General features: G+C 43.8%; 1 protein-coding gene across 1 annotated transcript in view; it reads right to left on the reverse strand.

The window, feature by feature from the left end:
* Positions 1-25,760, reverse strand: part of ACAT1 (acetyl-CoA acetyltransferase 1) — a 30,413-nt gene extending 4,653 nt beyond the window's left edge. The window contains exons 1-11 of the mRNA XM_005289962.5: positions 25,598-25,760; positions 21,964-22,011; positions 20,221-20,338; positions 19,405-19,500; positions 19,021-19,121; positions 16,245-16,388; positions 11,640-11,790; positions 10,500-10,595; positions 5,145-5,258; positions 4,630-4,694; positions 1,885-2,042 (exon numbers count right to left, since the gene is read on the reverse strand). Of these exons, the coding sequence (XP_005290019.1) occupies positions 1,885-2,042; positions 4,630-4,694; positions 5,145-5,258; positions 10,500-10,595; positions 11,640-11,790; positions 16,245-16,388; positions 19,021-19,121; positions 19,405-19,500; positions 20,221-20,338; positions 21,964-22,011; positions 25,598-25,645 (1,139 nt within the window). The 5' untranslated portion in view covers positions 25,646-25,760. The remainder of the gene's footprint in view (positions 1-1,884; positions 2,043-4,629; positions 4,695-5,144; positions 5,259-10,499; positions 10,596-11,639; positions 11,791-16,244; positions 16,389-19,020; positions 19,122-19,404; positions 19,501-20,220; positions 20,339-21,963; positions 22,012-25,597) is intronic.
* Positions 25,761-26,127: the final 367 nt, after the last annotated feature.

Below are 26,127 nucleotides of genomic sequence, written 5' to 3' on the forward strand. Positions count from 1 at the left end.
TTTCATTGAGGGGATGAAGGTCTTTATGTAAATACCAGAAGTGTCAGTCTAGGGAGGGAAGAGACCTTGCAGCATTCTAAACACAGCTCTTTAAAATACCAGGCTTTCTGTTCCTTGCTGGAACTGAATTAACTGGGCTGCATTGCAAAGCACAGCTCTCTCAAAAAGACAGCAGGCTGAACATAAGTCTCTTCCATGCTGCCACCACCACAGGAAGAATGAATTTTGAGAGCAGCTGCTGGTTCAAGTGGTGGTTTTGTACACCGATTTCTTCATCAACTACAAGTCTGAGGATGTACAATGAGGTGCTGCTTTTGCTGTGATTAAGACCCCGAACCGTCAAACACAGTGGTCTGGTCTACACTAGGAAATTACATCAGCATAATTAAGTCACTCAGGGGTGTGAAAAATCCACAGGCAGTGCTAAGTCGACGGGAGAATTCTACCATCAACCTAACTATCGCCTCTCAGAGAGGTGGAGTATCTACACCAACAGGAGAACTCCTCCCAGCAGCCTAGATAGAATTCACTGAAACGGTCCAGCTGCAGTGTTTTAAGTGTAGACAAGCATTTTGGCACAAAAGTCAGCTCATTTAGTTCAATGCATAAATGTTTACAGGATCGGGGCCCTACATACTTACCAAGAGAGGGACTTTTGAAAATAACCTATCCAGAGAAGACTATGGTGATGTTGATTTGGTCAGAGGACACCAACAGAATATGGGAAGGAAGATGTTAGCCGCCACCCCCACCCCCCGAGTTGAGGAGTGGTCCTAACATCTTTGCCAACAGAGCTTGCAACTCAAGGGGCACTTCTGGATCACCATTTGCTCCTGGAATCCCCAATGGGTTTTCCCAGCTGTATTTAGCTAGATGATTGGGGCTATTTTTCTTCAATAGATCTGCACAATGCCAGTTATCACCTCCAAAGTAGATTACTGGGAAAGACTTAGACTATTCCGAAACTACAGCTGCTTCATAACGTGACAACTTTTTTTTGTTTGGGGGGAAGGGGGGCAGGCGGGTTAAACTGAAAAGAGCACATTACAGCAGTGCTCCAATGACCGCGCTGGCTTCTAACTGCAATACTAGGTGTTCAGTAGATGTTCTGGATCCACCTTAGACAACAGTAGCGATCAAATGTGAGAATTTTCAGTAGAGGGCCCTAGGCCTGGAGTTTAATTGCCTGTTGCTGGGACAGATCCAGTGTCCTGGTGGTCTTTACACTATGCCCTGAAGGTCCTCCATTTAACTTAGGCTTTTTGCAGGAGGGCTTAGTCAGTATAACAAATACTTATTAGTACAGCACATGTTGAAAGCACTGCACAAACATTAATTAATGGGTTTACTGTTGCAGTTGATTCTGACAGGAGTAATGTCTGTTTCCTGGTTAACAAGTTCAATAATTAGAAATTTGAGAAAAAAATGGTACATGCACCAAGACAACAGTGATGGGAGCAAATAAATGAACTGAATAAAATTTCCTGTGACACAAGGAAAATTCTTCATCCAAGAAAAGGTTCCCAATCTTGCTCATCCACTGCATAGAAGAGCTAAATACTGAGGTGAAAGGTGAACCTCCAACCAAGCCCGATTCACAGAACCCTAAAAGTTAAGCCTTGGATAAAATTACAATGAACTTGCTACCAAATTGCCACCATCAATTCTTGCTCACGCTTCTTCCTACTGACTGGCTCCCTGTGACAGTAGCAAAAGCCTTTGCCCCTGGCTTGGAAAACTAAAGACAAAATGGAAGTGTTAAAAAAAACATGGCCCAAGCACACACAGACGCAATGATGTGTTTAACAGATACTGTCCAAGGATAAGACCTACTCTAAAGTGCAAACAAACAAACAAAAACACATAACGGAGTACTTCACCTACCCTATTGGATGTCCCAAAGACACAGCACCTCCATGTATGTTCACCTTCTGTGGATCAATACCCAGCATTTTAATATTGGCTAAGACTACAACGCTGAATGCTTCATTGATTTCCCACATCGCAATGTCTTCCTTTTTCAATCCTGCATCACTAAGAACCTAGAAATAAAACGTTGTGAAAGTTATGTAGCCAAAAGCACTTCATGGTGGTCCTGTTTTGTTTTTAATTCAATGTTACACTTCCTATAACAAGTTGAAAGTTACCCAGTGAAGCACTCGGCCTGGATCAGAAGCTTCCCCTTGTCACAAGGCTTTTCACCAGTTTCCCAGCTGGGATACACATTATTCAAAAGTGGTGTTAAGACTATTCCCTACAAAGAAAGGATTGTACAGAAGACTGCACATCTCAGCAGTTGCCCCTGTAAAAACAGGGCTAAGATGGCTCTAGATCTGGCTTTGTCACAACTGAAATGAACTCAAGGGAAGCCCAGCAGAGAAAAAAAGAAAAGAGTGGCGAAACTTTCACAGCCTCTAGTTTGAAGGTGTCAGACACAAGGCCTACTTGATGTATTTATGCAAGTTGTGTAGCATGTTCAGATTCTGCAGAATCTAAAATTCTCTTTGCCCTCATGCTTACAATTAACCTTCCAAATGTAAGCACAATGTAACTGACACAGATATCTTCCCTGTTTGCAGACAGCTCGAAACAGCAGCTCTGGAAATTCACTCCCCCTTTTCCATTAGCCTCAATAGAGTGATGATGCTTCACATGTCAGTAACTATTTATCAGCTGGAAATGGAGTGGAAGTGAAGCCTGTGGATACAAACTGGGAGTTGATGCAAAAAAGAAAATAGAAGGGGGGGGGGGCGGGGGGAGAAAAGGAAGCAAGACAAAACCACTTAAAAGTTTTACCATTGTCACTACTGGTTAGGGGGTGGGGTTTGTTTTTTTTGTGTGTGCTGCCAGTTATACTGGTATGGTATAAAGGTATAATACCAGTATAACTTCTTTGAGTTCTTGAATCGGAATAAGCTATACCAGTATACGCACTTTTCTACTAGTATAACTCTAAACTAGGGAGGGTTGCAAAACTTTTAAGTACAGACAAGACCAAAGCCAGGGGGAGCAGTAGAGATGTAGAAGTGACAACAAGAGGAGAAATAGTGGTAGGTCCTAAGAGTGAGAATATTCTCCCAAGTGATGCAGAATGCAACTGAATTAAAAATTTGTTACATAAAAAAACCTTTATTCTAACCTTGATCTTTATGCAATCACCACAACATCATCAGTGAGAGATCTGTGGATTGAGGGGATTATACAGATGTAAATTTATGCCCCAGCCCACACACCATAATTTAAAAAAAAAAAAAAAAAAAAAAATTGGCCTTTCCTACAGAATGAGTTTGACACCCCAATCTAGTTATTAGCATTGAGGACTCAATCCTCCTTTTAATATTTATACCTTGCAAGCTAAATTGGTTTTAACACGTCAATAATTCCATCAATGTAATTCAATGAAGTGGATTACATTTTAAGAAACAGCCACATTTGTATGGACATAACCTTTTCTGACCAAAGCCATATATCAGCTCAAACAAAACCAAAGTCTTCTGTAAAGTTACCAGCACATTTGACAAATGTGACAATTAAATATTTTCCACAGATTTGGGCTAATCTAATGCTGTCAAATACAAGTTTTACCACCAGTCTACAAAGAAACATTTTACCAATTACAACAGTATACCAGCCCCGTACCCCACCGTGTAGACACACTTATTCTGATAAGACTTTTTTCTGTTTAGATCAAAACGAGAGTGCCCATTGGGGGAGGAGGGGGTTATACTAGTATAGCTATATCAGTTTAAATTCATACCTTAGGTTGTATTAAAAAAATCCTTCCTGCGTATGCAAGGCCTTAGTTACGGATAATTGCTTTGACATGCTTAGAATAATTTATTAACCTCCCAGCTGGGTTCTCTCTCAAGCACGGAGATTAACATGTCTGTCTTAACTTCAACTCAGGCAACATTATTAACCCCACAGTCTGGCACTAAAGGAGTCTGCATAGCAAGTGCCAATATACAAGAACCTGGAAAGTTGTCAGCTTTTTGTTTTATCTACATTTATCATACCCACAGAGAGACCCTTTATTTAATACAATGAACAGCATCATTTAACTAGTTCCTTGATGAGACACTGACTCAGATCCCATCACACTTCTGTCTAAAAGATTTGTCACTTGTTACTTGTAACACCTGAAGTTACTATAAGGACTAAATAAGAAATATTTTTTTCTGTTTTCTAATTTGTTTACTTTGGGTATTTGACTTGATAGCCTATTTATGTTGTGTTCCTGTTTGTGAGGATTTTTCAGACAGCAACAGTGATGATTTAACCACAAAAAACTGGCAGAGGTGTTGGAGGGCAAGGAAGTACCTGTAACTATTTTCAACTCTTTTCTTTAAGTCGACTAAATTTCAAGAGAACTGTGTTCCTTTAATAAAAAAACCTAACTGGAACAGAAAACTGAATGTGCACTTTGCTTGGGAGTTATTCTTGTGATTAAGCAATCATAATATAAATACTACTTTATCTAAAAGGTCCCAAAGTACTTTATAAATAAGCCTGTGATGCAAGTATTGTCTGTGTTCCAATCAGAGGAAAATCCATGTTGGATCATTGGAGCAATTTAGGCAAGCTTACAATTTTTTTTTTATATTCAGCAATGATCAGTTTTGTTCCTACCTTGGGAACAGCATACGCAGGTGCAATTGGGAAGTCAATAGGATCAACAGCAGCATCTGCAAAAGCTGTAAGACCATAAATATTATTGAAATCTTTTATCACTTTTCACAAAGGAAATATTAACCTACACAGGATACAAGTCCAACACTCCCCTTCTCCACCAATCAATTTTTCTATTCATTTAAATAAAATGACTCCTGAAAACAGGCTGTAAGCTGTGTGTGCTTGTAAGCAAACAGTATGGTAATACTTTCAGATTTTACTTTTAAAATGTGTTAGACATAATCCTCTGTTTAGGAAAGGCTGGCTATGATCAAGAGTCCAAGCATGTTTGGCTCTTGGAATTTAAAAGAACAGTTCAAGTTACGTTACAGCTGCACCTTCCTAGCCAATGAACCTATCCCACACTCCCCCAAAGAAAAAAGACTGGTTAAGCAAGATTCCAGGTCACATGGCAAATCAGAAGAGTATTTTCCAGCATAGTACTTGAGAGAGGCATTTGGAAAAATTCCTACCCACTATTCTTGCAAGTGGTGTGACATTAAGTCTCTTGGCTGCCTCGGAGGTCATCACAACCAAAGCAGCTGCTCCATCGTTCAGTGTGCTGGCATTGGCAGCAGTTACTGTTCCTGAAAAAAGAAGAACAGTATTTAAACAGAGGAAGGAAAATGCAATAGCTCAGGTATCTCTTTTCAATGCATTTATCTGACAGAGAGGTCCTGAATCTGAGCTCTTGTCTATACAAGTATGGGGCACTGGCTTAACTAAGGCTACATCTACACTACAAGCTAGGAGTGTGATTTCCCAGCTCGCATACAAATTCTCATGATTGCTTGATGAGAACTAGCATGAGTATTAGTAGTGCAGCTGTGGTAGCATAGGCAGCAGCAACATGGTTTAGCTGTGCTGAGTACATACTCACAGGTTGCAGGAGTGTTTATACTGGCATGACTAAACCATGCCAACACTGCCAGTGCTACCGAAGCTACACTACTACTTATACAAGTGCTAGCTCTCATTGGGTTACCTCAAGTACGTGTACGTGAGCTGGGGGAATCACACCCCTAGCTTGTAGTAGAATATTAATATAGCCTCAAGGTAAGCTTTTAAATTAAATGGTGCAAAAACCTGTGTGGACACTTACATCAATTTAAGCCAGGTTTAAATCGATTTATCTTACTTAGGTACGGTAATGGCTTCCACATTACCAATAATCAAGTTAACGCCAATCGATACCGGGCTGCAAAAAAGTGGGGCAACTAAACTGATTTAGCTTCAGAGATCCATCGACTGGAGACAGACGTGTGTGAAGGCGCACAGTCTCCCACTGGAATAAGAAGTTACACTGTTGTAAACTATCAGAGGGGTAGCCGCGTTAGTCTGAATCTGTAAAAAGCAACAGAGGGTCCTGTGGCACCTTTAAGACTAACAGAAGTATTGGGAGCATAAGCTTTCGTGGGTAAGAACCTCACTTCTTCAGATGCAAGTAATGGAAATCTCCAGAGGCAGGTATAAATCAGTATGGAGATAACGAGGTTAGTTCAATCAAGGAGGGTGAGGTGCTCTGCTAGAAGTTGAGGTGTGAAAACCAAGGGAGGAGAAACTGCTTCTGTAGTTGGATAGCCATTCACAGTCTTTGTTTAATCCTGATCTGATGGTGTCAAATTTGCAAATGAACTGGAGCTCAGCAGTTTCTCTTTGGAGTCTGGTCCTGAAGTTTTTTTGCTGTAAGATGGCAACCTTTACATCTGCTATTGTGTGGCCAGGGAGGTTGAAGTGTTCTCCTACAGGTTTTTGTATATTGCCATTCCTGATATCTGACTTGTGTCCATTTATCCTCTTGCGTAGTGACTGTCCAGTTTGGCCAATGTACATAGCAGAGGGGCATTGCTGGCATATGATGGCATATATAACATTGGTGGACGTGCAGGTGAATGAGCCGGTGATGTTGTAGCTGATCTGGTTAGGTCCTGTGATGGTGTTGCTGGTGTAGATATGTGGGCAGAGTTGGCATTGAGGTTTGTTGCATGGGTTGGTTCCTGAGTTAAAGTTGTTATGGTGCGGTGCGTGGTCACTGGTGAGAATATGCTTAAGGTTGGCAGGTTGTCTGTGGGCGAGGACTGGCCTGCCTCCCAAAGTCTGTGAAAGTGAGGGATCATTGTCCAGGATGGGTTGTAGATCACTGATGATGCGTTGGAGAGGTTTAAGCTGAGGACTGTAGGTGATGGCCAGTGGAGTTCTGTTGGTTTCTTTTTTGGGCCTGTCTTGTAGCAGGAGGCTTCTGGGTACACGTCTGGCTCTGTTGATTTGTTTCTTTATTTCCTTGTGTGGGTATCGTAGTTTTGAGAATGCTTGGTGAAGATCTTGTAGGTGTTGGTCTCTGTCTGAGGGGTTGGAGCAGATGCGATCGTACCTCAGTGCTTGGCTGTAGACGATGGATCGTGTGGTGTGACCGGGGTGGAAGCTGGAGGCATGAAGCTAGGCGTAGCGGTCGGTGGGTTTTCGGTATACGGTGGTGTTAATGTGGCCATCGCTTATTTGTACGGTGGTGTCTAGGAAGTGGACCTCCCGTGTAGATTGGTCCAGGCTGAGGTTGATGGTGGGGTGGAAGCTGTTGAAATCATGGTGGAATTCTTCCAGGGTCTCCTTCCCATGGGTCCAGATGATGATGTCGTCATCAATATAGCATAGGTAGAGAAGGGGCATGAGTGGACGAGAGCTGAGGAAGCGTTGTTCCAGGTCAGCCATAAAAATGTTGGCATATTGTGGGGCCATGCGGGTGCCCATAGCGGTGCCACTGGTCTGGAGGTATATATTGTCACCAAAATTTGAAATAATTGTTGTAAACTGTATGTGTAGATCAGGCCTGTAACTATATTGATTTAAGCCAGATTTAAATCAATTTAAGTGTCCCGATATAAGGTTTTTCCATCAGATTAAAACAGATTTGAAAATGAAGGTTGGTTACTTATCGCCGGAGTTCTTCGAGAAGGCTCTGCATATTCCCAACTTATGGGTACTGCGCCGCATTGTGGTAGAGCCTTCTTTAGCAGTGTCAGCTAGAGCACGGTCATGCACCTCTCCCCTTCCCTCAGCATCACCAATTTTCTGAGGGAGAGGCTATATAAGAGGGAGAGTGCCCTCACCACATCAGAGCCAGAGACATAGAACAAGGACTCTGACAAAAAGGGGAAGGCAGGTGGGTAGTGTGAACATGCAGAGCAATCTCTAACAACTCTGGTTAGAAGTAAGTAGCTTTCATTTCTTCAAGTGGCTCTGCACATTCCCACTTATGGGACAGACTGATAAGCAGTGCTGAAAATTAACCTGGAAGTGGGAACAGAGGCCTAACTGAATAAGGGTTGAAGCAGTGCTTTACCAAATCCAGTGCTTTACCAAATCTGCCCTACAGGACAAGTCCAAAGTACAGTGCTTAGCAAAGATGTGCGCCAAAGTCCAGATTGCAGCTCTGCAAATTTCAGCAACTGGCAGCTGCCTAAGACAAGTGAAGAAAGTAGCTACCGCTCTAGTGGAATGTGGTAGAATCGAAGCAGGTACAGGAGATTTTGTTGGCGTTTAACATTCAGCAATACACTGTTTAATCCATCAAGAGCGTCTGGGAAGAAACCGTACAACCCATGTAGTTTTAAGCATAAAACACAATCTAGACCATTTATTAAAACGTTTAGCTCTACCTAAACAACAAGTGAGGACTCTTCTAGCATCCAAAGTCTGGAGAACAGATTCCCCCTTATTAGAATTATTTTTCCCTTTTTTTTCAGGGGGGGGTGGGGGGGAAGGGGGAAGGAGAGAGAGAAGAGGTGGGCAACAAATTAATTGTCTGATTGATGTGAAATTCAGATACTACCTTAGGTAAGAACTTGTCCCTATGTCTCACTTTCTTTGGTGCTGCAACAGTTAGAACCAAAGGCTCCGACAGCCCCAGTTCTGACACACCACTCAAATCCATCTTCTGGAACTGAAAGTGGAAGTGGGAACTGACCCTGGTCTCATGGCCGCAGGGGTTCTGTCAGGATTGGATAATTGCGAAGCAGGAGGTACTGCACCAGTGAGCATAGACAAACTCTCTCTCAACATCTCTTCTGAAACCAGGCCAGTTGGATATGACCATGTGGCCCTTGGTTTGGATTCATGTAGCCTCAAGGGCTTGACTGAGGGAGCTGCAGGAATTAGACCTGGCTCTGACAGAGTTGCAGCCTCTTGGAACCCTGCAGTCACTTAGAGCTGCTGAAAGCGCCAGGAGCCAAGACTGCTCAGTTAGACCTTCAATAAGCGTACTGATCAGATCCAGAGGATCTAGATTCAAGAGCTTCTTTGAGAAGGAGGATCTACAAACGATTCTCCCTATTCTTGTGGGCTCTGGGAGTAAAGGTCCAGAAAATCAAACACCCAGAAGGTGAGTGGCCTGCTGCCAGGCAGGAAACGCATCTTTTGAATCCCGGCCTTCTCCACTTCTTTGATTCGGACATAACCCAGAATTGACAGGGGAAAAAATAATCGCTAACGCTAACTATCCTAACCATAAAAAGGGCTCCAACTCCAAAGAGACTGGAGATGTTTACATCCATCCAGGCATAGGGTCAGATGGAACTGAGGGCACTCCAGCCCCTATACAAGTCTCGCTCTCAGAACATCAGTGACACTGGACAGGAGGGGCAGAGAGCGCAAGAGTGCTCTAGCTGACCCTGCTAGGTGGTTCTGCTGCTAGGTACCACAAGGCAGCATAGTACCCGTAAGTGGGAATATGCAGAGCTGCTCGAAGAAGCAACCTTTTAATTAAACAAGTTCAACTTATAATTAAAGCCCGAAGAGAACGAAAAATGGACTGGATCAACACGCAAAGCAATAATGTTCGCCCAGGAGTCGACGGGAGAGCGCTCGGGGGTCGACTAGACGCGATAAATCAATCCCTGCTGGATCTGTGCAACAATAAAACAGATATAGCTCCCACACTCATGTACCACTTCTCCAGGAAAGACACTCATCTTGACATCTACTTTTCAGTGTTAGCATTCCACTTACAAGAACATTTGGGAAACTGCAATTCTAGACCAACTTTGCTGTTTGATTCCCCCACAATTATCACCTGTTTCAAGTGGAAACCATTAAAGCCTGTCACTAAACCAGACCTTCCAAATGTCACAACAAAATGAAGTATGTAACACAGCCTGCATTTCTCCAGGAAACACTGCTGTACATTGTCCAGTTATAAGAACAATTATCCAGGACACAAAGGGTGCTGCTGTAAGTGGTGCCTGCTGTATTCCTATGCTTTCCGTCGTCTTCACCTTGACCCAGTTAAGCTGTTTTCAAATACACTGACATTGGGGCTGGGTGGAAAGAATATGTTATTCACCCACCTGTCGAAACAGTCCAACTTGAAAGAGTTTTGAGATTTTATTTTTTGAAATTAAGTACCATAAGAATATACAGCTCTCAAAGTCAAGCCCTGAACAAGAGCAGGCTACTGTGTTCAACAGAAGATAAGCACAGTCCTCCTGCTAACATACTTTGGAGGAACTCAGTCAAAAAAAGACAAACACCAGAGTCCCTGTTTCAAGTAAAGCAGTTCACCTTTGACTGCAACTAGAGCTATGGAAATCTTTAATTTAAAATTGGATACATCTCTGCCTCTCCTGCAACACATCAGTAACATATTGGGAATCAGCATGAAGTCTGTTTAATAAAATATCTATATATGTCCTAGTAATTTCAATTGGAAACTGTTCTTCACTACTTGGCTTAGCGTGGAGAGACTTCAAATATTTCATAAAAAATTTGCTCTGTTTAAAAACAAACAAACAAACAAAAAACCACACAACACCAATTGCTCCATATAGAGTACTTACCATTTTCTTTTTGAAAAACAGTCTTCAGCTTTGGAACTTTACTGAAATCAACACGCTTATACTCTTCATCTTCTTTCACTTCTATATCTGGTTTCCCTGAAATAATGCCAAAGATGCCATATCAAAGCCAACTCAATCAGTTTTTGGCATTTTAGCATGAAAAGTTGCACGCTGATGCATGTGACGTTTTACCAGGTTATTTTTGTTATGATTTATCCAAAATGTAGCCCCTAAAACAGAACTCCCCAAACTGTGGGGCACACCCACCTAGGGGGACATAGTGGGTCCAGCCCAGCCCCCACAAGGGGAGGGGAGGAGCACTATCCATCCCCTCTCTGCTCTGGCCCTATTCCCAACCCCGGCACTAGACCCACCCCCAGCCTCTGCTCCCTTACCCCTGTCCAAGGTTCCCCCCCCACCACACACACACACGAGCAGTGTTCCTGCTCCCAGCCCCGAGGGGGTGAGGGGGGCAGGAGACAGACGGGGTAAGGGTAAGCACAATCCTGAAAAGTTGGGGGACCACTGACCCACGGTATTCTGCAATATTTATTCTGTAACATTTTATAGAAATAATATGTCAGGATGTCTAAAAATTGAATGCGACTTAATTTAGCTGTGAAGAGAGACAAAAATTGACAAGCTTGCTCCTTTAGCCCATTGATCCACAACAGGTTTATTGTTAAGACAAGACCTTTAGCAATTCATCCTCCAAGGCTGGTGGAGAGAAGAGGGGAAAAAAAAAAAAAAAAAAAAAAAATCACAGATCAATTAGGGGTATTAAAATAGTAAAAAAACAAACAAAAGGAAATGAATTACAAGCCACATTAGCTAGCACTTATTCTATGTTGTAACACTCATGCAAGTTACAAGAGAAGTATGGATAACTCCAGTACCTCAGTAAAAACAAATAGGAAAAAAATGACCATAAACTTTCACCAACTGTGTTTGCCAGAAAGCAAGCTAAGTTTAAAAAAAAAAAAAAAAAAAACCAAAAAAAAACCAAAAAAAAAAAAAAAAAAAAACAAATTTAAAATATTCCCAAAATTTGCACATTACAGCTGCAATATTAGTATTCATCAGTGCACAATTTAACATTTTAACATTAAAAATTTATTTTAGAATGTATTTTCATAATACCTTTTTGTGAAATAGTGACAGGAACAACTTCCTTTATCAGTTCTCCTGATTCCCAGGCTGTCTTGCTCCTAGTATAAGAATTTATAGCATAAGTGTCTTGCTCCTCTCGTGAAACAGTAAGCTTCTTAGCAGTATTTTCAGCACAATTACCCTAGGGAAAAACAAAGACCATTCTGAGAGCATGAACCAGAAATGTAGATGGGAAGATTAACTTCAATTTTTTGAAATGGATATGACATTGAAGTGAACTTTTAAGTGTTAGTTGCCAGAAGGTTCTATTGTGACAACTGCTACAGGAATCTGAACTTCACAACAGAAGTTAGTGGGCAATTTTCTGGACAGATGTAATTTAAGCCAGAAAGCCATGTTTGTAATGATATATGCAGTGTAGCTGTAGCCATGTCAGTTCCAGTATATTAGACAGACAAGGTGAATATCTTTTATTGGACCAACTTCTCTGTTGGTGAGAGGAAAAAAAGCTTTTGAGCCACAGCAAAAGCTGTGTCGCTCGAAACCTTGTCTCTCTCACCAACAGAAGTTGGTCCAATAAAGGCTATTGCCTCACCCACCTTGTCTCTCTAATGTTCCTAATGAGGCCTTTCTAATTTTAAAAAAAATCTGTGAGAATTTAATGCTTTTGAAATGGCTTGGATCGATAATCTGAAGCCCTGTTTAGCCACATAACAGTACATCCAAACTGTTCTCACCAATGCACATCATTCCTATACTGGTGAGACTGCCTTCTAGGCTTGAAAGGGTACTTCAATCTCCAGATCTTATTCAGTCCTTGGATTCTCAGCAGAGAATGACAAATTGGCAAGTAGTGCCAATTTTTCATCCAACAACTGAACTGAGACCACCTAACTTTTTGTACAGGTTACTGAACAGCGTGATAATTTCTCTCTTTTTTTTTAATTGTATACACAACTATCCTCTGCGACCGCCTAACTCATTTCACACAGATTACTGAACAGCCATAGAATCAACCATTAGAAATCTCGTTCACTACAAACACGGGCTATACGTACGCTGGTGACAGAGGTGAAGGGTAATGTATCCCATTACCAATTCCCTGAGATACACCAAGTCCACCTGAGAAAGTTACTCTGAAGATGAGGGAGCTAGACCCCTCCTCCTTGATCACTAGGCTAACTTCTTAAGAATCCACATGCATATTTGGTTAAACTTATGCGGTTTCTATAGCAAATTCTACATATAAAACATTGTGTAGAGATCAGTCTGCATTAGTTTGATTGTAGCATTCCTCTGATTCCTCACACAAGTGAGTTAATTTCTATACCTCTATCTAGCCAAATAGAGGGTGATGGGGACGACTCCTCCTCTGCAGTTCTGGCTAGGTGGGGAGGCTCTGCTCCATCGGGACTACAGCCACGCCTCCCCTCCCACAGCTTCCCCTCCCCGCGATAACTGCATCTGCAGGGATTGCATGTCACTGGCCTTGGGGCAGCACAGGAAGCCATCTGCTGTCATGGCCCTACTCACTCACTTCCATGGCATCGGACCTGCAGAGGGCTCTCTGTATTGGGCAGGAGCTATTCAGCAGCAGAGTGGTCTCCCCTGCAGCCAGGGAATCTTTATCCTCCTCTTCCTCACAGTCCTAACCAGTAGTCTTAGCTCGATTATCCAAAACCCTGCATTGGCTGAATCTCTTCCTTGTCCCCCAGCATAACATATATGCCCTTTGCAGCAGGTCTCTCATGCTAGGGAACAAGGAAGGGTTTCAGATAGGTATGGATAACAAAGGTGAAGTCTGTATCAGTGAAGAGAGGGTAGGCCCACTGCTCAGCGAGGAGGGAGAAACAGTAACAGGAAACTTGGAAATGGCAGAGGTGCTTAATGACTTCTTTGTTTCGATCGTCACCGAGAAGTCTGAAGGAATGCCTAACATAGTGAATGCTAATGGGAAGGGGGTAGGTTTAGAAGATAAAATAAAAAAACAAGTTAAAAATCACTTAGAAAAGTTAGATGCCTGCAAGTCACCAGGGCCTGATGAAATGCATCCTAGAATACTCAAGGAGCTAATAGAGGAGGTATCTGAGCCTCTAGCTATTATCTTTGGAAAATCTTGGGAGACAGGAGAGATTCCAGAAGACTGGAAAAGGGCAAATATAGTGCCCATCTATAAAAAGGGAAATAAAAACAACCCAGAAAACTACAGACCAGTTAGTTTAACTTCTGTGCCAGGGAAGATAGTGGAACAAGTAATTAAGGAAATCATCTGCAAACACTTGGAAGGTAGTAACGTGATAGGGAATAGCCAGCATGGATTTGTAAAGAACAAATCATGTCAAACCAATCTGATAGCTTTCTTTGATAGGATAACAAGTCTTGTGGATAAGGGAGAAGCAGTGGATGTGGTATACCTAGACTTTAGGAAGGCATTTGATACGGTCTCGCATGATATTCTTATCAACAAACCAAATATTATTTTTGGATGTATTAACATGTGTGTTGTGAGCAAGACACGAGAAGTCATTCTTCCGCTCTACTCTGCACTGCTTAGGCCTCAGCTGGAGTATTGTGTCCAGTTCTGGGCACCGCATTTCAAGAAAGATGTGGAGAAATTGGAGAGAGTCCAGAGAAGGTCTAGAGCCGTTGTTGGCAACCTACGGCACATGTGCCAAACATGGCACGCGAGCCGATTTTGAGTGGCACGCTGCCTGCCCGGTGAGAGGAGGCGGAGGGGCCGGAAAGCGCCATGCTGGGGGAAGAAGCGGGGAAGGAGGGAAGCTTGGCTGCCGCAGGACCAAAGCTTCTGCCTCTTGCCCTGGCAAGGGAGAGTGGGGGGCGGGGGTCCCGGCCCCCCGCCCCACTCTCTCCCCTGCCGGGGCCGGAGGCAGAAGCTTGGTCCTGCAGTAGCCAAGCTTCCCCACTCCCCCGCTTCTTCCCACAGCGTGGTGCATTCTGGCCCCTCCTCCTCCCTGCCAGCAACGGCCCTTGCGAGGGGGAGGGGAGCGGAGTGGAGCCGAGCGGCAGCGTGTTCGCTGCTCCGTAGAGGAGGCAGAGAGAGGTAGGGACGGGCCTTGGGGAAGGGGGTGGAACAGGGCATACCCCTCCCAGCCCCCTGCCATGAGCAGCTCATGGCAGGGGGCTGGGAGCACCCCCACGAGCCAAGCACCCCAGCCCTCTGCCCTGACCTCCCCCCAACATCCAGCCTTCTGCCCTGAACCTCCTCACCCCAGCCCTGACCCCCCATCTCCCCAACACCCAGCCTTCTGCCCTGCACCTCCACACACGCCCAGCCCTCTGCCCTGACCTGCCCCCCAACACCCAGCCTTCTGCCCTGCACCTCCACACACACACCCCCGACTTATAGAGAGACCTTCTAAAAAACATTAACATGTATTACCGGTACACAAAACCTTAAATTAAAGTGAATAAATGAAGACTCGGCACACCACTTCTGAAAGGTTGCCTACCCCTGGTCTAGAGAACATGACCTATGAAGGAAGGCTGAAAGAATTGGGTTTGTTTAGTTTGGAAAAAAGAGAAGACTGAGACGGGACATGATAGCAGTTTTCAGGTATTTAAAAGGGTGTCATAAGGAGGTGGGAGAAAACTTGTTCACCTTAGCCTCTAAGGATAGAACAAGAAGCAATGGGCTTAAACTGCAGCAAGGGAGGTTTAGGTTGGACATTAGGAAAAAGTTCCTAACTGTCAGGGTGGTTAAACACTGGAATAAATTGCCTAGGGAGGTTGTGGAATCTCCATCTCTAGAGATATTTAAGAGTAGGTTAGATAAATGTCTATCAGGGATGGTCTAGACAGTATTTGGTCCTGCCATGCAGGCAAGGGACTGGACTCGATGAGCTCTCGCGGTCCCTTCCAGTCCTAGAATCTATGAATAATCTATAGGCTAGGCAAAGATTGTAAAAGATTATTTGTGCAACTGCTACTATTTAGGAAGCAAGTAGTAGCAACTCATCCAATAAAGACTGTGAATAACTAAGACAAAGGGTAGGAAAATTCCTTCAGTGGGGAGAACAATCATTAATTCCTCAGAATGCCCACCAGCCTCACTTCAATCTTATCTGGATTCATCTTAAACCAGTGAGCTATTGTCAGGATGCTAACTGACATGGAACCAGGAGAATCAAATATTCTGAGGTGGTATCAGGTGAGAGAGCATACCGATAGTCTCAAATCTCATTCTCCTCTAGGAACCGCATTTTACACACACGCACACACACACAAAGGGAGGCTGAGCAGCTTTATTGGTCCCCCCGGGAAGGAAGGAATAGTGAGCTATTAGTAATCAACTGTGCATTCTACAGCATACACCCGGGTCTTGAGTCGCCGTCTACCACTGTCCTGGACTCCTGAGAAAGGCCTCAAACACAGCGACACAAAACCACTGCTTGGCCTGCTCCTGAATTTTCTGCCTAGCCTCTCCACACCACTCACAGTAAGAATCCTGAAAATGGAAGAACCCTTTCCTCAGAAGCAGTTCTGTCCCTCATTTCCCGGGCATGCCAGAACCAACATTTAAACAGTTAGTAATAAACTCTTGAGTTCGGTAGTAGGCTCATGATAGGCAAAAAAATGAAGTTGCTGTATGTTTCAGTACTGAACAGCAATAATTACCATGTGGATTTTGTTGTAAACATCAGTCAAGCCATCTTTTACAATCAAATCTTCCAGCTTTACTCCTCCGTAAGGTGTTGCCCCTCTGTTCATTGTATAGGGAACATTAGACATGCTCTCCATCCCGCCAGCCACCATCACATCCTTCTCAAACAAAACAAGCATATGTTAAAGTAAATTACAATAAAAGCCATTTTATATAAAATTTCTTCCCACATAACAAAAGATTAGAGAACACGTTACAGATGTTTCTTACAAAATTGCTTCTATTTTTTGTGTGACTAAAACAGGAAAAAAATGAAAACAGTTAATTGGTGTTGGCACAGGACGTGAACATGACTAATGTTCTGTGTCTGAGCTGTAATTTCAAAAGATCTGAGAAGCAAAAAGTCTCGAAGATTAGTTACAGTAAAGTTACAACATGGAGTGTTTGAGGGAAAAAAAGATCTGACAAATTTCTTAGTCTGTATTTCTTTTTAATCGTTCATTCGCTGTACTGGTGCTCTGGCCACCTCACATCAATTAGTATTTTCTTTCTCCTATACCTCAATTGTTGAAATGTAAGTGCCGCCAAGATTAAAGTAGAATTTTCTGTTTAAAAAGTCTTAGTTTGGCATATTTGTTCCATTTCAGTTCTCCATTAGTAACATGTTATATCTACAGGACAAACAGCTGTTTCAGAATTTAAGACACCAGCAAAGAAGAGAGATCTGTTCACATGAAGTACTAGCTGCTCTATACAATGTTGTGTTGTCTCACAGCGTGGAAAGATCTGACCCAACTTCATAACACAGTTTACCATGTTGTCTGTTAATAAGCCGGCAACAAACAGGAGACTTTAAACAGTTTTCTCATTGAGCCCAAAATTCAATTTAATTAATATGTACATTCATTAATATTTCTACATTGTTTTCAAGAAGTAGTTCCTGCAGTTTTATCACCCTTTGTAAGATATGGTTGACCATTCACTGGGGCTTCACACATGAAGTTTCTAGATTCTCAGCATGAAGAATACATGTAACCATTTTTAATGCAGTGTATTACATATGGGTAGGGATAAGAAAAATTGCAAGTTTAATGTTTTTCTGTAGTCTATAGAAAAGTTCAGTAAATCACTTTTATATTGCATCCTCACAAAGGATACTTTACAAGGATTCAGTCATGGGATAAGAAAGGAAGGTTTTTTTATGGTAAGATTTAAAGTAATGATGCTTTGTTCAATATTAGGTATATACTGGATCCAATAAATGCAACTGAGAGTCATGAAGATGAGACGGACAGTAGAGAGAACTCCAAGGCAATTATGACTAGAAATCAGAAATAGGAATCCAGAGAAGGGAACAGAAGATTTCTTAAAGTGTTCTTTTTTTAGCTTTGTTATTCTGATCCTATATAATTTTATGTCTCCAGCCCTTCCAGTTTAAAAAAAAAAAAAAAAAAAAAAAAACTATCAATCCAGTAAAGGCTCCAAAACAGCGCTAATCACATATCCATTGAAGTCAATGGGAGTTTTGTCATTGACTGTAATGGGATCAGAATTACTGAGTGTGCAGCTGGGGAAAAAAAATCTCTAATAATATAGTTTTTAAGACCTACTTACAGTCAATTAGGGCTGAATCCAACAAAGTGGGTAGAGAGACAGTGACAGACTGTGTGGGAATCAGGCATGCATAATCACCTCAGGTCAAATCTCTAAAATATGAGAGCCCCTACAAAGTGTGTGGCCTGCATCCATCAAATGTAAACCTAAGGTATGAATATTCATTAAATATGAATTACTAATCCCAGCAGTAGCTGTTGAAATAGAAGTACGGGACCTGTTCTTGATCCCACTGAAGTCAGTGGCAAGAATACCATTTAGAGCCTGATCAAAGACCAGTACAGTCAGGGGCAAAAGATTCCCCTTGACTTCAGGCTCTAGACCAAGCCCTTAATACTGGGTCAGATTGGGTTTGGTGTGAATTAAGCAGCGGTTCTAAATCACTGATATCAGTAACTCTATCCTAGGGAGGAGAGAGAGCGTGTATGTATTTTAAGAAATAAAAGAGAATACTTATGTCAGCAGGTAGGTTTTCCAAAGATGTACCATAATTGGCAGATAAGATTTTTTTTCTCCTAATCTAGGCCTGGTCTAGATTAAAAGGTTACATCAGCATACCTATGTCAGTTGGGGATAAAAAAATAAAATCACACCCCCACTGATGTAGCCATACTAACAAAACCCCGAGATACAGCTATGTTGACAGAAGAGGGTTTCAGACAACACAGCTAACTTTGTTTGGGGAGGTGGTGTTCCTACAACAACAGGAAAAACTCCTTTGTCAGCATATATTGACTATTAAAAGGCTATGCTGGAATAGTCTCTAGTTCTGACTACCAGTAGGTCTACACAAGAGGCACGAGTCAAAGCAACCTGGTTAAGATCTAGGTATTTTGCTTCTCTATCCTCTCTTCCCCTTAAAAGGAAAAACTTATAATACTGACCACAACTACTTCCACTATTGACTGTGTCCTAAGATATATGTGAGACATTTCTAAATACACAGTTAACAAATTTGTTTATCAAAACAAACATTTAAATATCTACAAAATTAGGATTTATGTAAAATATATATATAAATTCTAGTTAAGCAATATTAGCACAAAACCAAAGTGTAGTATATTATAATGGGCAGGAAACCACCACATTAGTCTCGTATTTCTCAGAAATCAGAATTTCCACATTTTGGCAATCAGATATCATGTTTGAAGTTATCAGGCACTAAAATTCACATACCTGATTTCCACACATCAGATTCTGTGCTGCCATCATGACAGACTTCATTCCAGAAGCACAAACTTTATTGATAGTTGTAGCAGGAGTAGAGATTGGTAAACCTGAGACAAGTAAATATATTAATCAATTAAGACAACCACATTATTCTATTTATAATTTAATTACATCATCCTTTTTTAGCATTTAACAACTATTAGCTGCTAATCTTGTTGCACTGCCCCTCATTACAAAAAACTGCCTTTCACCATCTATAATATTTCATATGGGGCTAATTTTCATCTAAAGTAAAATAGTTATCATCCGTGCCTACAGTTCTATAGCAGCTCTATGTAGTATAAATTCGCTAGATCTTTAAACCCAGAAACAAAAACAGTATGTTAATACCTGCACCCAGTAGTGCTTGTCTTGCTGGAGCTTGTCCTTGTCCAGCCTGCAGGACATTACCCATATACACTTCCTTCACTTCTTCTGCAGGAATACCTATAAAATAAACCAAGAGGCTTTTTCTAAGGGAGAGAAGCCATACACTAGTATTTTTATCTTTTAGATAAAGTTTTCAATCTAACACTGGCAATAAAGTGCACTGATTTTACTCCAGTGCGGCTAAAATACAGCACACAGACCTACATCAAGAGCCTCCTGGGTTTCCACACTTACGGTTCATGAAAAAATGCTGAAGACTGCTCTAGAGACCAAAGTCCTCTAGGCATCCACAGAACAAAAACAGCACAAGCACCAGGAATGCTGCCTTCAACAAACTCCTGGGCAGTGTGTTTCAACACATTAGAGCAATTCCATTTCCATGTCTTTAGTGCATCCACTCTAACTCCAATGCAGACTATAAATCAGTGTCTAATGTGGTGATAGGTTTTGGGAGGTGGAAACCTATCCAGTAGGAACCAGATTAACATTTTATTTCACATAGGCCACTGATTAACATTCTAATCTATTCTTAAAAGCAACACTGAAACAAAAGCACTCAAATCAGGCATTAACTGCTTTACACATTTCATGCTTAGATTTTGTTTTTATTTTTTAATAGTATCAACGGATAAAAGTTTAAGATCTAAGATTAAAAATTCACCCACGCACATGCACACTTATTTTTTAACATAATTTTTTTTCAAAACAAGATACAAATTGATACGGTTCACTGGAGCAATGTGTAACTTTGTTTTGTGAACAAATATTTACACATACCTGCTCTTTCAATTGCTCCTTTAATTGCAATGGAACCAAGTTCAGTGGCTCGCAACGATGAAAGGGATCCCTGGAAAGATCCAATGGGAGTCCGTGCTGCACTTGCTATGACCACTTCCTAGTAGAACAGAATATGTGGTAAGAGTTACAGTATTTAAAAACATAAAATTTCTTTTAACTTGTTCACACTTTATTTTGTCTTCTCTTTTAAACAGTGACTCATATTTGTACAGTATACAATTGTACAACACAACGGGGGAGCCAAACGGGTCATGGACTTTAGGTGCCACTGCAGTGCAAACATTTTAATAATTATTATGTTATAGTAATTGAGACACCTGCCCAAGAAACAAGACATTGGCTAAATTATCCTGACATTCTTAGGCTACGTCCTCACTACGGGGGGGCGGGGGGGGGTGTCGATTTAAGATGTGCTATTCGCGTAGCTGAATTCGACGTATCGGAGCCGACTTACCCCGCTGTGAGGACGGCGGCAAATCGACCTCCGCGGCTCCCCCGTTGACGGCGCTTACTCCTACCTCCGCTGGTGGAGTACAAGCGTCGATTCGGGGATCGAATGTCGCGTCCCGACGAGACGCGATAATTCGATCCCCGAGAGATCGATTTCTACCCGCCGATTCAGGCGGGTAGTGTAGACGTAGCCTTAGTCATGTTATATCAGAGATCTTCTTGTGGGGCTAACCATAAACAAACTTTTGAATGAAACAAGGTATGACTTTCAACTCCTTATCTAGGAGTTCACTGCAGCTGACTTCTTCGAATTACAACATAATATGGGGTTATTTTAAGTATGATGATGATTTGTATTGCTTTTACCCCTATTTTTACTCAGCCCCCCTCGCATCAACAAGTCTGCCTGCTAAGCTAGCCTATCAATCTGATGGCCGTATGATGTGCGGACATTGAAGGGACTAAAGTCTGGGTCCCCCACTTGGGGCCTGTTCCTGAATGCTTCCTCGGTGGTGTGATGAGCACCTTCAACCCCCATGTTTCAGCGGGAGTCAAAGACACTCAGCACCGTGCAGTGTCACGCCCTTGGTCCTTTATTCACTGAGGTAGGCAGGATTTTGGATGGAATACCTTGTGTCACTTGATTTACTCTCCTCCCACTCCACAAGTAACCAGTAATAGGATTAACAAACTCAAGAGGCAGACACATTCAGCTGCCCTCAGTTACAGACCAGGTCAGACACAGGTCAATGCAGAGTGAAATTTTCAAAATGAGAGAGATAGCATTGACCTTCTCACTGTAAGTTTAACAGAAGCATGATGTCCTGCCTTCCCAACACCTTTGCGCCACAGACCACTTTAAAGTTATCTGACATTTTGATACAGACAGATCTTAGAAAAATCTAAACACTGTTCTGATACTAGGTGAGAGACAGGTAATAAGTATTCTTATTCAAACTTATCACATATAATTGTCATCAGATTACAAGAGGGTGGGGAAGGGAAGAGTTTCAATGCTTTTTTTAAGTAATCTCTCTCAAGTAGAAGTCCTTGCAATCCAGTGGTTAAAAAGCAGGACACTGGGAGTCAGGAGACCGTAGGTTTTATTCCCAGCTTTGCTAATGACAAGCTGTGCAACTTTGGCCAAGTTGCACATTCTCTACATTGAAAGTGTGTTGCGCTCAAGTTTTTAAAGATCAGACTCTAAAAGCAGGCTAGTAGCGATGGTTTATCATAACCAATGCTTGTAGCCATATGCTTCTTAATACTTACATTTAAAGTACGCTGTGATGCATAACCCCGGTTTGTGTATTTCAAAACCTGAAAATAAGAAAATTATTTTCAGAATTTTACTTTGCAAATTTTGGTGACCTGATGTTTCAGTTCAGTAACAGATATACTGTGAAAATTGGGCTCTTCTTACAAGTGATTGGGAAACACCAAGAATTATTGCATTTTTCAAGTTAAGAAACATTGGAAAAAATAAAAAACTAATACGTCACAAAATGGACTTTGTTCATTTATTTGACGAACACGGTGTAGACGTTCTGTAGTATATTTTCTAAAAGTAATAATGTCTCAAATATGTGAGCTGAGATCTCACTACATTATCTGTGATTAAATCTTTCCTGAGAAATTAGTATCTTTTTTTAAATGCAATTTGTGGAAAGTATGGATTAAAAAAGTTCTGTCAGTTTTAATCATGTAACAGCTATTTCTCAGATATAGGCGCTCCAGCATGTCTCCTCATCATTACATACAATGAACAGGTAGGGAATGCTGCTACATTACAAGTTTTGATTATTCAACCCCATTGTTCCTTTAGTCCTTTCACTGCTATCACTAAGTTTAGGATTACAAAGGTAGCTAATTTCTAGAGCTCAATTTCACTGGCATTTGTGATTTGTAATATGGGTGGTGAACACAGGATTCAACATCAAAAGATGACTACAGAAAAACAAATCCAGCAAAAATCTGTACAGCAAACCAATTCACAGGCTGTTAACTTCATCCTATTACTAGGTGTACTCACAGTGGGATGAAAATTCATTATAATTTAAAAAAATTTTTTTTTGAAAAAGATACATTATCTTAAGATATCATTATCCACAGCTGCCTCCGCCTGTCCTTGTGCAGCAGTTTAAAGTAATTTAAAAAGTAAAACTATTTCACTAGACAGTGTATAGATAGTTCATAGATAGTGAATCCTAGTCACTAGCATTTTACTGAAAGAATATACTCAGGTAAGTGAATTAAAATTAATAGTCACTTGAGGATTTTGAAGGAACACCATAAATTATAATCTAGTCATTTTAAGAAAAGTTAAAAAGTACTTTCAGGTACTATGCTCACCTTGAGTCCCCATGCCAGTTAGGATGATTTTTAAAATTTTAGCTTCACAGCAGGAAAAACAAATTCACAAGCAAGAAAAAGGAAACTGCCTATATAATTTTATGCATTTAACAACATTATGTCCTCTAGTCTTTCAGTTATAGTCAACTTGGGTGATTATCTGTAACAATTTTAGGTGTAAATTTTCTGACAAATGGGTAAACTTTAAAGTTGACTGCATCCCTTTAAGGTTTTATTTGAACATCCCAGAGAGTAGTTTATTCTTAGAATGACCTGACAACTAACAAGGGTAACAGCCTTTTATCTTAGACTATCTACAGTTCAGGTTATTCAGTCAATTGTACAAATAAGCGAAAAACCCAGTAAACATAGCTGATTGCAGCTAGCATTGCCTGTGCTGCATACCTATATGTACAGACAACAGATTTTTTTTAGCTTTGGTAGCTGATAAGATCTCAACTTTGGTTCTGTGGACATACCTGATCCTAGCATAAACCAAGGATGTCTGGATGCTTCACCTGCCTCATCCCCTTTTCCAATGCAGAGGCTCGCAACACTTTGCTGCACCAGTGGCTGGGTTTTTAATGTTCATTTGGCTCAAAGAAGCATACACGCAACATCACAGCCCCTCGCGCAATGGGGGGCTGAAGACCAAAGTGGCTGGCCTCTGCTGATCAGTACCAGGTTTACAATGGTGCCAATGGCACCGTGACACCAGGCCCACACTGGGAAGGGGCCCCATTACGGACTCCTTTAATCCATTCACACAGCTGGGTCTGGCCCCTCGCCCAGGGCAGTCCAGCACCCAGGTCTTGCTGTATGAGCAGCTCTCAGCCAGCAGGTTCCACTCGCCTATAGGGGGCTCATCACCCAGCAGTTGGGGTCCACCATGCAGGCTGGGCAGGACTACTGTCCACGGGGCCAGTGGGTGTGTCTGGGCCCGGTGGGATCTCAGGAGTCACATCCCAGGGGATCTGCCCCGCTCCCCAGCACTGCTTCAGCTCTTAGCTGTCTCTGCTGCCTAGGACCTGTGGGGCCCCACCTGCCTCCCCAGGTGCAGAGCCACCTGGGACTGGTGCACAGGCTGGACCAGTCTCAGCCAGTCACAGGGGACAGTGGGGGGCAGCTCAACTGGGTTGTGCCAGACATGTGGGTCCTGAGGGAGCCTGACCCGGGCAGGCCCTGCGCCTGCTTGGCTGATTACACCACTCCCAAGGGTCTGAAGTTATCCTGCCCCAGGACCAGCCCTGGCTGCGCTGACGGCTCAGCCTGGCAGACACAGTCACCTTCCATCAAGGCCAGCAATTGTGGCCAGGGGTCAGGTCCTGGGAGAGTAGGTCTCTAAGGAGGTCAGGGGGAGGGGAGGTGTGGTGCTAGGCAGTGGGGGGGGGTGCTCAGCAGTAGGGAAGATTTGTGTTTTGGGGTGCTGGGGAATCGGGGGGCACTGGGGGGATGGGAAGATCTGTGTGTTTGGGGGGCTGTGCAGTGGGGGAACTCGTGTGTGTGTGTCAGACCACTGGGAAGTGGGGGGGGTCTGCGGGGCACTGTGTAGTTGTGGTGGGGCTGTGGGGGTCACTGGGCAATGAGGGGATGGGGGGGCCTCTAGACAGGAAGGTGCAGGGTCTGTGCAGTTGTGGGAGTGTTCAGCTAGGGGGCATTGGGCAGTGAGAGGATCAGGGGGGGTTTCTAGGTGTGTGTGTGTGTGCTAGGCATAGTGGTCTGTGGGAGAGCACTGGATAGATATTTGTGGGGGGGGGGGTCTCTTGGGCAGTGTGACACTGGTCATAGGGGTTCAGAGGGGTGTTGGGCAGCAGTGCAGTGTGGGCCCGCCCCCCAGGGGAAGAAGCACGATGGCAGTGCAGGGCCGGGTGGGTCAGTGTGCATCTGGCAGCTGCCGGTTTGTAAACAGTGCCCTTGTACTGGGCCCGGTGGAGCAGGGTTGTCCCTGCTGTGGCATGCCCCGTCTCCCATTGCCCCCAGCCAGCCCCTTACCCCCGTCCCCATGGGGCCCCACAAAAGGTTAATCCGGCCCTGCTGCTGATACTTCAGACTTTTGCCATGGGCGCTTTAGGCTCCCAACTCCCTCGACCCAAGGAGCAGACTCTGTGTTGGCGTGGCAGCCCGCCCCGATCCCCCCCAGCCTTGCCCTCTCTAGGGCAGCCACGCCCCCGCCCCGCCCGGGTGCGGGTGGCGGCCTTGGGGACCGGACCGCAGCGCGGGGATGTGGGGGTGCGGGGCAGGGCTGCTGGGGGGAAGGAGGGTAGAGGAGTAGCGCCCCCACCCCACCGGGCAGCACGAGGATGGCCTTGGGGGTTCAGGCTCCTGGCTGGGCCTCGGGCCACAGCCGCCGCCGCCTGCCCTTGAGCAGGTCACCCGGGGCCGAGCTCCCCAGCGCCCGGCAGGCGCCCCACACTGGAGCCCCGGCGGGCGGGCTGATCAGGCCGGGGTGGATTTGGGGCCCCGTGCACCCCGTGACGCGGCGGGGGCGGGGCGGCGACAGGCCCCATTTCCGCGCCGGGGGCTTCGTGTTTCCCACCGACCCCTGCGCGCTCACCTGCAGCAGCCTCGCGACCTCCCGGCCGCCCAGCATCGCCGCCGCCATCGCTGCCCGAGTGTCACTGGCAGAAGCCCCAGGCCCGCGCCTCACCTTCAGCGCGGCCACCGCCCCCGCCCTCAGCCAACGGGAGCCGCTGCTCCGCCCCCGCCCTCCCCTATTGGCTCGTGGCAGGAAGGGGCTGATGCCATTGGAGGGGAAGGCGGGGCTTGTGAGCGCCCCTGAGGGCTGAAGGGGAGCGGGGGGGCGGGGCTGCTGCCTGCAGGGGGCGGGAATGGGCCACTAGAGTGACCAGATGTCCCGATTTTATAGGGACAGTTGTGATTTTTTGGGTCTTTTTCTTATGTAGGTTCCTATTACCCCCACCCCCAGCCCGATTTTTCACAGTTGCTGTCTGGTCACCCTGCCACTGGGTGCCATGGGCCTCCCCCCGCAGGCTCCTCTCTGCGCTTCCCACTTTCTAACTGAACAAAACCGAGCACCGTAGCCCCCTCCCTCCATTGCTTACTCTCCCCCACCCTCACTCACTC

Source organism: Chrysemys picta, chromosome 1 (assembly GCF_011386835.1).
Source record: "Chrysemys picta bellii isolate R12L10 chromosome 1, ASM1138683v2, whole genome shotgun sequence".
Lineage (NCBI taxonomy): Eukaryota > Metazoa > Chordata > Testudines > Emydidae > Chrysemys > Chrysemys picta.